This window comes from Sphaeramia orbicularis, chromosome 9, assembly GCF_902148855.1.
Source record: "Sphaeramia orbicularis chromosome 9, fSphaOr1.1, whole genome shotgun sequence".
Lineage (NCBI taxonomy): Eukaryota > Metazoa > Chordata > Actinopteri > Kurtiformes > Apogonidae > Sphaeramia > Sphaeramia orbicularis.
Window position 1 is genome coordinate 30,028,421 of NC_043965.1, and position 16,030 is coordinate 30,044,450.

Genomic DNA, 16,030 nt, shown 5'->3' on the forward strand with positions numbered 1-16,030 from the left:
CCCCACCCTGTATACCAGTGCTTCTCAACCTTTTTTGATCAAACGCCCCCCCACACACACACACAACCGAAAAAACATTTGCAAGGTGGTGGTGGTGGTGGTGGGGGCGCATCCATCCCCCCTCCAAAACAAAGTTGTCGAGCGGGGGACATAGCTCATACATATAAGTGCCGTGACGTATCTTATTGCGGGGGACATGAAATTCACCATTGACATAACATGCTGCTTGATATTGATACTTGGACAAACACCCCCCATTTCGGTCTCAGCACCCTCCTCTCAGCATTCTAGTTCCAAACACCCCCCAATGGTGTCCCTACGCCCCCTGGGGGGTGTACTGGGTACCCGTCTATGCTGTTCTACTCTTTGTAACTGGCCTGTGAAACACGCTCAAAAATCCGTTTTCTTTTACATATTTGAAGATTTGTCAATAAAGTAACGCAATAATTACTTTCCCTGGTAACTAGTTACATTTATGAAGGAGTAATTCCCTTTCTAATTCAATTACTTTTTTGGAAAGTAACTAGTAACTACAACTAATTACTTTTTAAAAGTAATTTGCCAAACACTGCTTTTACAATGAATATTTTTTAGTCTTATTGGAATATGTAAATAAGTAAGTAATTAAATAAAACTTAAAAACATGTCACATTTTTGGAAATTAATACACCTACTGCCGTTAAAAAATGCACACATGCTACATAACAACATTTACCAACCAGATCAGTTTATGTGTATTGTGGAGTAATTTTTAATGAAACTTAGTAATACTGTTTTGGTAATAGGATATTTATTACAGTGGAATTATTCAGCATACTGGATATAATCGAAAGGTCTTGTGTAGTTTAAGAGTGAGTTTACCATCTGATGAAGTGTTCTGGATTGTCAAGGATAATATTTACAGTCAGATGGAACTGGTTTAATTATTTACAGTAGATAATTCAATATTATAGCCTTTAAACTGAAATCCAAGATGAACACTACCAACTGAGAACACTACACCAGCGTAAAACACAGACCTTGGACTGTAGTAAATCATGCTTTTACATAAATGTGGTGATGTTCCTGATACAGAGGCTGAGTACTATCAGATATGCATGTGCTTCACAATGTTAACATAGAACATGTACTGCTGAGTGTGTTAAATGTTAAACTCAAGCAGTAAAAGTCAAATCTGGAGCCAATTAGGTTACGCACCAAGTCGTTATTACAGACCACAGACTAAACGGCATCAGTAAAAGACACATCGTTAACTGTGTGATAAAAAGAGGATCAGTATGACCACTCATATCTAATGCTTGACCAGTGTTATGACCCCCTTCATCTCATAATCAAGAACCTGTATAATTTTAAAATCTTACATAATCTTTAACAGCCGTCATTCTTTTTTAATCTAAGTCTGGACCCTAGCAAGGCTGCAAAGATAAGACTGTGGTGATAATGAGCATAACTTATTAATTACATAACTATCCCTGTCTGCTGGATAAACAAATAATTGCCAGTGTTTATGAGTTAAATGCGACGTCTGTCAGCAGGTCTGACTAAAGCATGGGTCAGCAACCTTTACAATCTGAAGAACCATTTTAAGACAGACATAGAAAAACACAACTGTCCCGAGCCAAAAGATACTCTTATATCTTTCTTCAAATTGGTAACTGTTAAAGAAACTCTGATATGTGGAGAATAAATCACAGTTTGAGTGCATTTACAGAACCACAAAGAAATTACAGAAATAAAGAAAACAGTGATATTTGTCATTCTTTTCATTCAAAAATCAGCTGGTATGTGAAGGCTTTCTTTACAATGAAGAATACAGATGAATACCTTCAGTGTCATAAAATGAAGAAGTAATCTACTATTACTACTACTACTACTACTACTACTACTACTACTACTACTACCACTACTATTTAAAAAAAAATCATTTGGAGTATAGTCTACATTTTTACAACTGCATAACATCAGAATCAATTTATGGTAGCAACAATAATAGCAAAATATGTAAAGAAAAAAAGTGTTATTCATTTCTTTATGGTTTTTGACAGTTTTATGTGGTATTGGTTTATTATTCTTATTTGTTGTTGTTTTTAATTGTACAGCTTTATATGTTTTTAATCTATTCTTGTATTTTATTCTTTTATTCAAGTTTTATCTATTCTTCTGTATTTTTATTTATTTATTTCTTTATTTATTTTAATCTATTCTTGTATTTTACTCCGTTATTTTCATTTTTATTAATTTTTCTGTACAGCACTTTAGTCCACTGTGTTTTAAAGTGCTTTACAAACAAGAAAAGCACTCGGAGAGTGCAGACCTCCACCAAGACAGATCTGCCTCCCGTGCGTGTGTGTGTGTTTGTTTGTTTGTTTGCAAGATAACTCAAAAAGTAATGGATGAATTTTCATGAAATTTTCAGGAAATGTTGATACTGGCACAAGGAAGAAATGATTAAATTTTGGTGGTTATTGGGCCTAGGGGTCCGGTAGGGGACTTGAAATTTAATCATTTCTTCCTTGTGCCAGAATCAACATTTCCTGAAAATTTCATGAAAATCCGTCCATAACTTTTCAAGTTATCTTGCAAAACAAACAAACAAACATGCACACACGCACACAAAGCGAAGCGATCACAATATGGCGGAGGTAATAAAGTTGGATTGGATAGCCACATTGAGCCACTGGAAAAGAGCCCAAGAGCTACATGTGGCCCAGGAGCCACAGGTTGCCTACCCCTGGATTAAAGGATAGACTTCCACTGCAGGATTTCTTTTTTCATTGTCATTTAGATAAGACCCTAGTGTCACCCGCTGCTCATGCTTCTGCATTTCCAGTAAAACAATGACAGAGGAAATGGACGCCATAATGGAAAAATGTCAAGTCTGTAGTGACACAGCAGCAATAACACATTTAAATTAACTGCCTGTGTCTTAACTGCTTTTCTTAGAAGGTGACAAACAATAAAACAGGCCCCTTTGGAAATGTTAGATGGCAATCAAAAGTTCTGTCTACGCTATTACAGGCTCATTAGTCGGAGAAAACAATCCCTGAAGCTGCTTCCAATAAACAGTGAAGTGTTATGTTGTTAAATGGAGTAATGACATCGCTGCTCTTGTTTGCTCATTTCAGTGTTTTTCTTCAAATCCCAGAGGAAGGACTGTACATTTCTCAGTGATGCAATTATATGACAGGAAAAAGAGACCACACAAAGTAAAAATAATAATAATTATAAAAAAAAAAAAAAATGTTGTTTTTGGCTGTTTTTTTCCCCTTCAGATCAGTGGCGCTGGGGAATACTACTGTTCCTTATGTTGTAGACAAATGCATAAATTTGCTGGTTTCCTGTCCCTCATGAATACAGTGAAAGAACATTGTTTTATATATATATATATATATATATATATATATATATATATATATATATATATATATACAGTATATAAATCAAAAATAAAATAAATCAAGACAAAAAAACAAACAACAAACAAAAACAGGCCATCAGCCAAAGGGGTAAATTTTGCTTGGCCAGGTATCTTAATGTTTCCTTATAGCCACTGAAAAACCATAATGGGGCTTAAAACTAAGGATGATAAAAACTGCAAAATCATATTCACTCCCATGTATTAGACGCAATAAAAATATTAACCCATAAAGACTCAGTGCTAATTTTGTGTCAGTTCCCAAATGAATTTTTCTCTCTATGTAACGTTTCTTAAGTGATTTATTACCATTTATTCAATTATTACGCTCTGGATTTTGCATTTTTTAAGTAAAAATCACCTATTTCCCTATATTTTATTTACTAATCATGTAGGTGTTCAGAAAAGCTCAGATTAAAGTTGAGGATGATTATATCAGAAACAGGAAAAACTGAAGAAAAAGTGACTTTTTCAGTCTAATTTGTCATTAACTGAACATAAACCCAGTGTCTCCAACCACTGTCATTGATCCAACTCTATGGGTTTTACTGGTGAATCCATGTTGTAGAAGTTGACGGTGTTTCCGTGGTAACTACGGAGCCTCTGAACATCCAAATGGGTCATATCTGATGACCATGAAAAGATGACAAACTGTATTTTCCACCAATTATTTACATGTATTGATAAGATTAGTGGATCAACAGGTATTAAACAGTTTAGATCAGTAGATGTTAGTTGCCAGTGGATGTTTGGGTCTTTATGGGTTAAGAGTTATTTAAGACAAGCTTAATATTCTTAAACTGAGAAATTGCACAGCTGGTTCCATTGAAAAAATAAAATAATCTTATTCCTGTACTGGGATATTATTCAAACCAGTTACTGGATTAATAATGACTCAATATTAGCTAAAATTGTATTTGCAGAGACAGATAGGAGATTCCTTTTCTAATGGAAAATTAAATTAACTTCCCTTTTTCTTATAAACAAAGCTTTTGTACTTAATTTCTTCTGTCTTTTGTAATGTTATAAAGGTAGGCATAAAAATAATAAAAATGTAGAAATCATCTGCTGCTACTCAGAGTATGTAGATCCATAAATGCAACAGTAAAAAAATAACATTGGTTCTGATTTGGTTCATGAATAAAAGAACAATGGAACAGTCTTAGCATAACTCGCCTGCAGGAGGGAGAATAAAACAGTGGTTTCTAAAATTTTCAGCTCAAAAGAGAAATCTGGTGTCTTCTCAGGTTCCAAACTGTCAAAATACACCACAAATTACACCAGACGAGCTACACTTTTACTGACTCTTCCACCATCACAACACCATCTTTTTGTATCTTTTACATCATATTGATCTTTTCACATCTTCTTTGTTCTTTTCATGCTTTGTTTTAGTTAATGTTCTTCTCGTGATGCTTTTTTTAACGATACTTCTACTGTTTGAGGCTTCATTTCTTCTCTACATTTCACAAAGCTTTGTTGAGGTTTGTGAATTTTTCCAGAGAATACTCTTTATTGTGTTTTGCTTAGGAAAACGAATCGGCGAACCGATAAAAACAGCTCTGTGACCTATTTTGTTGTCCTGACCCACAGGAAAACACAGGAACAAAGTCATCGGCAGAGCAGACATAATGAGCAAAAGCACGGCTGAATCTTGGTGTGTTACTTTCTTTGAAGTTTCCTCTGAAAATGTCTTCTCTTGTTGCTTTTTTCAACAGTAAAAGTAACAGGGTCTTGTGTAACTAAGAAGTCAGATGTCGAGTCGCTGATGAGCAGAGGTTAAAGGTTAGTTCAAGGGTCAAGTAGACGGTGAAGATACCAAGAGGTTCAAAGCTGCTGTCAAACTTGAAAAGAGAACATGGACTCGTTCATTTACACCTACTGAAGCAGATCACAGACTGGCCTTTAACTTATGGCCACGAACGGAAGTATCATGTTCAGCTCAACTGATGTTCAGTGTCTTATCTATGTTCTGGATTATTACATTTGACTTTTCTGACTTTTATTCATTGTTTTCTGCTGCTATGCTTTTCTTCAGACATTAACAGAGTGTACAGACATGATTTTAACTCTCACATGGTGAAGAAAAAGTTTATGAAATTACAATAAAACTGTAGCAACCAGAAAAACTATTCTTCAACAGGTTGTGACCCATGACATTAATATAAAATCAGTTACATAACTATAAAAGTAAACTAACAGCTTGTCAGACTGACCCTCACAAAGCAATATGAGGAGTATAAATGAATGGAGAGCAGCCAAATGTAAAATACATGGTAAATTATTTATTAACAATGTTACACAATCTCCATCTCCAGCAGCAGTTGTGCTGAGGGCACATCAGGATACCTCATTTGCTAAGTCTCTATAGAAAAAAAGACCCCAAAACAAAATATACATAAAAAAAACAACTCCCTCAAGGTCATTTAAAAATTAATTTAGTAAAACATTTATGTATAGGTTCAGATGTACAGTAAAAATCATATCAAACATCTATATGAAAACGTCCTATTCAGAAAACTGGGTTTTAGTGCAAAAGCATTTTATAATATATAAAAATACTGTGTTGTAATTTCTCTGTGATATGAGGAAAAAAGGACGTGGGATCAGGTTAGAGGTGTGTGTCGGCGATCGGGATTCGTCTCAGTTCCACGATTTGGGAGTTGGTTACGCTTCCTCCATCGTGGCTCCCAGGGATGGACTCGTTGTCGCTGACGTTAAGGCCAGTCCCTAAAATAAAATAAAAAACCCAATACATCTTAATCAGAAATTATTTCTTTGTCTCTGATCTGCAGTGTTTACACGTATACTGTCTGTTTTACAATTTTACATATATATGATACAGTCAGATGCTTTTATATCCATGGCTTCATCAATTCAGGGCAACAAATGTGCACAGCTAATCATTTTCAGCACGACATTAGTGCCAACATGAAATTATGCAATCAATATCACACTGGGTTTCATAATCTCTGATGAGCAGGCAGCAGCACACGACAATGTATCTGATCAGTCGGGGTAACAAGTTGTACATGGATCACACACAGTCTGACGTAAGAGGGAAAGTAACTCATGATAAGTCAAAGGATAAATCAAACAACAGGCCTGTTCGCAAAAAAAAAAAAAAGACATGTAGAGAAAAACCTCTACACTGTAACAACGAGCAGCACAGTTAAAATGTTATAACTGTCTATTTTAAACTCTTAAACTTGGTGCTTTACTCCAACAGTAAAACTCATGTTAATGATCAGTCACAGTGTGTGCAGTAGTGTGTTACATGTGAGTGTGTGTGTGTTAATGGTTCACCACCAAATGGACTGTAACCACCCTCATTACAGCTACTTACTGACCTTCAAGTGGTGCCTGATTATGCAATTCTAATTAGGAACTTATCTTGACCGCTGACTGACTGGTTGAGCTTAAACCAGGTTAGAAGTTCAGTGTGACACGCAAGTACAAATAGAAGGTCACAGGTTACCGGGTTGGAAGTGGAAGGCCTTCACTGGTGTCTTGTCGAAGCATAATGTCACTCATTCAGCTCAGTGTTTTTGCTAAAAGTGTTATATGTTAATCCACTCTTCTGGAAAATACTTAAAGGAAAGTCCTGCCTGAGCCAACCTGTGAAGAGCCAACTGCTTTGACTTAATTAAATCCTGCAAACTCGCCTCTTTGCTCTCCTGAATAATATGAGTGATTACTTCATACTGCTGAGTTCGCTGACAATAAATTCCCTGGCTTGTTTGCTGCAGTCTCGGGGCTATTTGAGGCCAAACAACAGACGGCAGAGGGAGGTCAAGAAAAGAGCAGGACGGAGCTAATGTCACTGTGATACATGTTTACTGGAGATGGAGAGTGACACACATGTACAAACACACACTCTGGAGTTTTATTCACCCTGTCACCACACAATCAGTGAAAGGGTAAGAGGTTATATCCCTCTGACTTGTTCGCTTGGTGTAACTGTATCCTCGCAGGCTAATCCATATTTATTAACACCCCTAAGTCTGCTGAACACACACCTGCTGGACTGGACTTTTAATTTGACTATCTCCTTGGTGATGAGTTTTGTTTTTCTGGGATGCACGCTAAGAGGCTCCAGTGCTTCATGAGGCTAAAAAATAACCTCTAAAGATCTGAAGTTGGATTCATACACACATTTTCATGTCAGGGCTCAAATCATCCCATGATTTATTCCATTGAAAGCAATTACAAGAATTTAAAACCAGAGCCTCATTTATTTTATTTTTCATCAGGTGGAGTTGCATCTACCTTGAATAAACACACTATCTCTTATCTCCCCCACACTTGACGAACATGTGGAGGATCACACTCTCGCTCTTTCCATGACGTGAACTGAAAGCTGACTGGGATCTACTTAAAGCTGGTTAGAATGAAGGTTTTCACATGTCTGGCTGTCAATCTGCAGGAACCCCTGGGATTGGTGGACCGTAACACCGGAGCTTCACCGCTGCATCTGTGTGAGATCAACAACCTGATCTGTGGCAATAAATACCCACAGAATGGACGTGCAATTGTCTGAGGACTATTTTGACTGGCTGTGTTTATTCATTCATTCACTTTCTGAACCTGCTTTATCCTCACTAGGGTCACGGGGGTCGCTGGAGCCTGTCCCAGCTACTTATGGGCGAAGGAACACCCTGGACATGTCATCAGTTCATCGGAGGGCTGGCTGTGTTTATCCTTTTCTATTTTTTTTTTTTGTTTTTTTTTTTTGATGTTCTGATGTAGTGATGATGCTGCTGCTGTTGTTGTTCAGACCTGATCCCGGTTTGGGCTGTCACTCAGGAACTTGAAGTGATGAAGAAAGGATTGTCTGTGTGTGATAATGACGGTAGATTGATGAGCAGTTTGTGCCCTCATCTTATTAAATGCTGCTGGTTTCCGTGGAGACAAACATTTCAGGTCAGCAGAGAAACAATCACTGCTGATGCTGATTGACATCTCTGTCTATAGACAAAATAATTAAACAAGAACACACACATTTGTACTGTATCTACGATGTGCTCCTTTAACCACATGTGCTGGGCCAAGCTATAAAGGCATTTTATGCTTTAATAAACTTTTATGTTACTTGTGTAGTAGTGTAGTATGCTTCTTATTATGCCTAAAAAGGGCCATTGCTATTGTGGTGACTTTTTTTTTGCAGAGTCTACATTAAAACTGTAATGCTGACCAGATGTTTTCATGCTTTGGCTTGAAGTTTGCGCAAAGTTTTCGATTTGGCTTCTCTGCTTGCAAAAGCTTATTTATTTAAGAGAAACAAATTAATTTTGTTAAATATTTTTTGTACATATTTATATACACATATAAAAAGAAAGGACTGGAGGCCAATCATGTAGATTTAGGTTTATAATCATTTGAATAAAAACTCTCAAACTCCTTCACAGTTATTCAGTAATAGTACAATTTTCCAAAGGGAGCTTGAAAATGTACATTGTTCTACCTTTACTGATGTATTCATTTGTTGTATTCATTTTCTGCTGCTGCCTTTCTGCCTTTTGTTCTACTCTAATGGTTCTTCAGTGTTAAAAAAATACAGAAAATAAACGGTTCCCACATAAATGTTCGATCGATTGTAAAGATACCACTCAGATAAACAAAAGGGAATAAAAAAAAAAAAAAATCAAGAAAATCTGACAGAACATGCACTAAGAAAGTCAGATAAAAGTCAGATTATAACACAGTGAGAACAAAGTTATTGAACCACTACATAACCCACACAGGAAACACTGAACACACACTATGTCAGTGCGATCCTCACCAGTCTTTAAGGCAAATATGAGGTCGTCAAACTCCTGCGACTCCTCGTCTGCAGTGACCAGGTTGGTGTTGATGAAGCCTCCCTCTGTGGTGTAGGTTCCCATCACAGGGCTGGGTTTATAGATACTGCTCGGCTGACTGCTGGGCCGCAGCGACGCACGCTCCCAGTCTGCTGATACCTGAGACACACATGTATGCACTGATGTATTATTGTTGGACAAAAACCTTGGCTGAACCTTGAATTTTAGGTTTTTCTTGTGGTTTTGAGATGCGGTATCTTGTACAAAGCAATTACATTTAAATTATATCACATTACATTTTTATATGCAGTAGATGTTTGCAGTGCACATAACAGTACGTGTTAAACTCTCAGAGAAAAATTATAAAATGACAAAAACAAAATGTTGCACTTTTAATTCATAAAGTGTCATAAAGTCTGTCGGCCATGCAATCAGCTCTGTGATGAGTTAGGGTCAAGCAAAGTGCATGTTGTCAGAGCACCCCAAAGGTTTAAGGCCAAACCAGAGGGTCACAGCAGGTTCATGGGGTAAGGGCGAGGTCAGTGGGTTTAGGGTTTCACACTAAATCAGCCTAAAGTGATGAAAATTATCCTGATAGCATTGTCAGACAGACGACAGATGCTGTTTGGAGACAGAATGGTAATTTGGTTTATGCATTGATTCAGCAAGAGAGAGCAGGGACAAAAAAAGGCCACAACGGTGGAGGGTGACACAAAAATATGAACTGTTAGACTTTTTCTTATAACTGAATTTCTGTGCAGTTATATTTTTTTTTCCAGAAGAACCGGTATAATCCATCCTGTCTGCTTGTTTTCGACTGTGTTCATTCATAATGAATGCCTCATCTGTTCGTGTACACGCAAAAATGTGTATGCATGCGTGTCTGTGTGTTGTGTAAGCTCATGAGGCTTGGGCTGTGACAGGTACGGAGCGTCCTGGGGAGGTGAATTAAGCTCCAGCAGCCGCTTCAGATCTGTCACATACACTTTGAAAGGAGGGAGTGAATGGATGATTTTAACCTTTCAATAAATGATTCAACAGAAATTATACGGTACGTTCCTGTGAGTCTGGTTTCTTTTCATCTGACACTCGCGGTGCTCTTCTCAGTGGGCTCTCTCTGTGCCTGACCTCTTTTTTTTTTTTTTTTTTTATTGGGAAAAAGTCAAATCTCTGAAAGGCAGGACTGTGCTCTCATGAATAAAACAAGATTACTGGATTCCTCTGTGTGGAGAGACACTGAGAAAGAAAGAGTGAGGCTGGAGTTCCCAGGAGTAATGAAGTTAAACCTGCCCCCTTTTTTCCTCTGTCTTTTTCTCCCCCTCACCAGCTCCGTCCTTATAGGGTATTCTCCAGGGACAAAGTTACAGATGAGAAAGAGTCACTCCAGAACTAGTGTGTGTGTGTGTGATCTGTGTGTGTCTAAAGTATTTGATGTGTGTTTACACTGCATGTTTTTAGTGTGCTCTTGCATGCAATGTGCTAGATTGACAGAAGCTTGAGAAGAAAGGTCACTAGAAGTTATGCTGATGTGGGCGTAAGCGGTGGATATGAGTGCTGACCATTTTACACAGTTTTACACTGATGTTACATAATGAGAATCAGTGTGAAGCAGACAGACTGGGAGGTGAGTGAGTGAAGGTTCCCTGTGTAATCACGCTTAGCTGACGTGAGAAATGTGTAAGGAGGACCAGGAATGAGCAAACACAACCATGGGAAAAAAGATGGATGGGGGGAGGGGAGGTTGAATGAGAAGTTAAGGAAAGGCAAAGCAAAAGAGTAGGAAAGAAATACCGTGTAAATCTGTTCTTTCACAACCTGAGGCTAATTTTCATTTTATTTGGTCAGCATTGTGTTTTGGAAGGTTGTAAAAAACACCTTTGTTTGGCCAGTGTTTCCACACTAAATTGCTGAGAGCCAGAAATTTTAAGTTGAAGCAGGAAGCCAGGACTAGTTGCTGGATCACCATATTTGAGTAAAAAATTCTACAGTGGAATGTGATGGAAAAGTAGAGCTGCACAATATATTGTTTGAGCATCGTCATCGCAATGTACGTGTGCACAAGTCACATCACAGGTCCTGCAATGTAGGAGGCAAATGAACTCAACGTGTTCTCATCTAATTTCCACCTGGGTACCTGACACACACTGTACACAGCCATCCACCAATCACGATCATTCTTAATCAGTTTGCCGAAGCAGACCACGCCCTTGCACATGGAGTGAGTCGCTGGTAACAGCGTTGAAAAATGAGCAACGAACAGGAGAAAAATCCCCGAACACGAAGGCTTTGATCCAAAAAGAAAAGCAACATCAGTTATCTGGAATTATTTCAGTTACAAGAAGGATGATACTGAAACATGTGTTCTGTGTCGACAGTGCCTTCCACCTGTTGCCACAATGAGAGGTAACACAACTAATGTGTTTGACCATTTACGTCGGCACCACACAGCTATTATATCCTCCTCGGGATTTTTTTCATATTGCAATATATATCGCAGGGTTAAAAAAAATCGCAATATCAGTTTTTTCCAATATCGTGCAGCCTTATGGAAAAGCAAAAAATATAATCTTCCCTTCGTGTAAGACATGTATGAGAGTCCAGAGAATATATGCCTCCCTCTGAATGTGTCCATGTCTGATACATGACAAAGTGATGACTGTGAGTGTTAATGCCTCTGACTGTACCTCCTCCATGGCGCTGATGAGGTTCTGAGTTGATTTACTGATATCGCCCCCTACGGTGGCAGGTCCTCCGCCTGGGTAGGTAGAGTCCGGACTGTCGGGGCCACTCATCTCAACTGTGTAACTGGCTTTAGTCGGCCAGCACACCTGGTTGTGCATGATAAAGTAGACTACGAACACATACAAGCCCTGCAGAGAAAGAGGGAAAAAACAGCAATGAGATATAATTTTGTACATTTTCCACAGTTGTTTTTTTCATCTTATCTTGTGGTGGTTTCAGAGATGGAGCTTATTCCAACATTGGGTTTGTTTTCTTAGTAAAGTTATAATGACCACACATGCAGTTATGGAAAAAATTATTAGACCACCCTTGTTTGTTTGGACAAATATAACGATAACAACAAAAAAACTCATAAGAGTTTAATTTAAGAGCTCAAAATCACTTCAGTTCTTACATCAATAGCTATGGCATTGTGCTGACAAAAACAGTGCTTTTAGGCATTCCATGTTTTTGTTTGTTTATGTTTTATTGATTATGTTTTAATTGTAATTGTGTATTTTTAATCTGTCTCTTTTCCATTTTTGTAGAGCACTGTGAATTGCCCTGTGTATGAATTGTGCTATACAAATAAATCTGCCTTGCCATGTTTTCTTTTCTGTCTGTTTTAGTCACATGATACACACAGGAGTTAGTACTTGATTGCATAACCATTGTTTCTGATGACTTTTGATGGTCTAATAATTTTTTCCGTGACTACATATTTGTCAGTCTGTATTAACCCATAAAGACCCAAACAGCCACCAAAACCACCAAAACCAAAACCATCTATTGATCTAAACTGTTTAATAACTGTTGATCCACTGATTCAATCAATACATGCAAATAACCGGTGTAAAATGCAGTTTGTCATCTTTTCATGGTCATCAGATATGACCCATTCAGACGTTCAGAGGCTCTGTAGTGAACGTGGAAACACTGTCATCTTCTACAACATTGATTCACCAGTAAAACCCGTGGAGTTTCACAAATGACAGTGGATAAAGACACTTGGTGTATGTTGAATTCTTGATATCTTTGCTGAAAAAGTCCGTTTTCCTTCAGTTTTGTCTGTTTCTGAAATAATAACCCTCAACTTTAATCTGAGTTTCAATGAACGTCTAACATGATCAGTGAATTAAATATTGGAAAATGCATGATTTTCACTGAGACAAGTGCAAAATACAGAGGATAACAGTATAATAAATGGTGGTAAATCATTTAAGAAAGGGTCAATACAGAGAAAAATTAATTTGAGAACTGCCACAAAAGTAGCTCTGGGTCTTTATGGGTTAAGACATAATCAAGATATATGTGAAGTATTAAAACCAAAAGTTTCAGGAAAAAAGCAGCTTCTATGAACCAAAGTGGTAGTTTTTAGTGGGACCTCCCTTTGCACTTAAAATGTGTTTAACCCTTTTGTTCAGACAATATGAGATTCATTGCATTTGTTTTATACCAGGTTTCATTCAACACATGTCAGATGTTTCTAATTTGTGTGGCTTATTCACACTAAATTCTAAACGTTTTTTGTGTCTTTCAAGGCTGTGCAAATATTTCCTGTATTTTCTTCCTTAATCTAAAGAAAGCAGAATCTGAAACAAATCTGCATGCTCATGTCAACCATGTAAAAACAACAAAACCATAGACGTTTGCACTTTACTGTAGATACAATTAAACTAGACTAAGCTCATGTATCATTAAAAAGTACTGCACTAATTAATGTCATTTTGCTCATTCCTGTCACCAACAGCTGTTACATCATGATTAATGACATTTACTTCATCTACGGATCATGACATCATTAGCACAGTGGTATTTCTGCTTCCTCAACATCTTCGTCATTACCGAATCCTCTTGGTCAACAGCACTGGCCTGTGAATTACCCCAAAACACCAGAGTGTCACATACCACAGGACTGTCCAATATTTCACAACACCCATCACTGGTGATGACGGCAGCCGCAGACAAAGATGGAATGAACCGAAACATAAAACACAAGTGAAATTAACATCAATACGACAAAGAAATAAGCTCCTCCATATTGTAGTAAAGCTACATGTTAACAAACCACAGGTCTCTGCTTTGTGTCTCACAAAACACGTACTGAAGTGATCATCATTACCCATGTACCCGAGGAATATTGACACAGGATGAGGGATTATAAAGAGTACTCATGGTTCTAACCAACATCAAATCAAAGTCAACACAAGGCATAACTGGAAACTGTTTATGGGTGCACTATAAACCAGGCACATCCAGCTTGTAAGGTTTAAAAAGCCCTGTAAACAGATAAGACACATGGAACACCTCACAGATTATTAGCTGAAGGATGGAGTCATGGTAGTTGTCGCTGAGTGTGGTGCATCTATGTGTACTGCATGTAAACTAAAAACTGGAAAGAGAAAATATATACCACTTTTTAATTTCAAAATAAAATGTTGCAGCATTATGAGCTGGATTCAGTGTTGTGTAATTACATGTATTCATAGGGCGTTTTGTTTGCACGTTCAGATAAGGTTTATGAAGGACATGAGCCTTCCTTTGTGTGATCTAAAAGCATACAGGTGTGTGTTTATGTCTGGGTGTGTGCAGTACATTGCCATTATTGACCACAGATCCATCACCACAGCACTGCAGGTGATTAGTACAGATCATTAGCAGGCTGTGCAGCCACAGGAACAGATTTTACAACCGTAGGCCTGTTATATAAGTGTTCCATGATCACTCAAGAGGCCACATCTTCAGAAATGGAAAGCACAGGAGAGGAAAGCAAAGGATGAATCATGCTAGGATAATACAGAAAATAAAAGAGACATAAGGGAATGAGAATATAGGGAGATGGTGAAGGTAGAAAAAAAATGATAGATATAAATGTGAAGTTTTTTATGATCAATAATATTGACATTTACTATTTGTGCTATAGGCATTATACTGACATTTCCTAATGTCATCTTCAACTACTCCGAAAACTCTTGTCCTTCTTTTCTTGGACTGAATGACATAATATTTACATGAGTTCTCCAGAAGTACCTGGATGTACCTACCTTACCCATCTCTTTCTATATATACTATATATACCAGTGTCTCTCTCTCTCTCTCTCTCTCTCCCTCAAATGTTACTGTTGGGACTGTGGGAGTAAATGCACCAATCCGCCGTTTTTAACTTTATTTCCTGTCATGCATCGTGGTACTGCGCTTCTGTGATTGTAAGGCAACTGTATTCTGAAATGACTAATATCTCAGAAAATATTGGTCCTATCAACTTGCTGAGATATTTAATGTGGAGATGGGACTATTCCTCAACTGTAATTGGCTAGGTAAAAACATCTCAATTGTCAGAATTGTGCCAATATACACAAACACAGATGCTCTAAGACCTTCCAGTATTACATATAGATATTTTGGGCATATTCAGTTTGGAAATTCTGAATTAGGCCTTTGTCTAAATGGAGCATTTTCCGAGTAAGATGTAAGATATGATGACATTATTGAGGTTTGATGAGGATTCTCTGAACATTTATGCAACACACTCAGAATACGTGCCATATTTACAGGTTTTATCAGAGGTTGCAACACACATGTTCCTGTTTACAGGCAGCTGGTGTAAAGCAAACATCCTCTGTGGTAAAGACGCTTCCACATTTCTGGTCTGAAGCAGAAACACACATACTTTTAAACATTACAACAGAAGACATCAACAGGTTGTTGGATAAGACCAGTGATCAAGACGGTGTCAGGATGGAACATCTACAACCAGTAAAGACAATAAACAGGAATTTCCTCAGCCATGAAAACAGCCGGGACATTTCATGATATTTGTGACATTTTGTTTAAAACGAATAACGGATGCAATATTTTCTGATTTCAAGTGTGCACCTCAGTTACAGAGTTCCTTCCCATAAATTTTTCACACAGCTGATTATGTGTGAGTGGACACGCGTGGGCCTGGGTCATCTTCTCCTTAATGACAAACAGATATCCTGTGTCCTATTTTTAGGTTCGTACAAAGGTGAAATGAGGAAGTGGAGGTGGAACTGAATCGCAATGGAGCATGGTGCAGCTCTACATCTGCATGTGATGATAAGATGATACA

At 37.7% G+C, this 16,030-nt stretch overlaps 1 protein-coding gene across 1 annotated transcript in view; it reads right to left on the reverse strand.

Annotated features, from left to right (window-relative positions):
- Nucleotides 1–5,680: 5,680 nt before the first annotated feature.
- Nucleotides 5,681–16,030, reverse strand: part of adgrv1 (adhesion G protein-coupled receptor V1) — a 112,954-nt gene continuing 102,604 nt past the window's right edge. Inside the window, 3 exon segments of the mRNA XM_030142528.1 lie at nucleotides 5,681–6,145; nucleotides 9,198–9,375; nucleotides 11,901–12,086. Coding sequence (XP_029998388.1) covers nucleotides 6,027–6,145; nucleotides 9,198–9,375; nucleotides 11,901–12,086 — 483 coding nt within the window. The 3' untranslated portion in view covers nucleotides 5,681–6,026.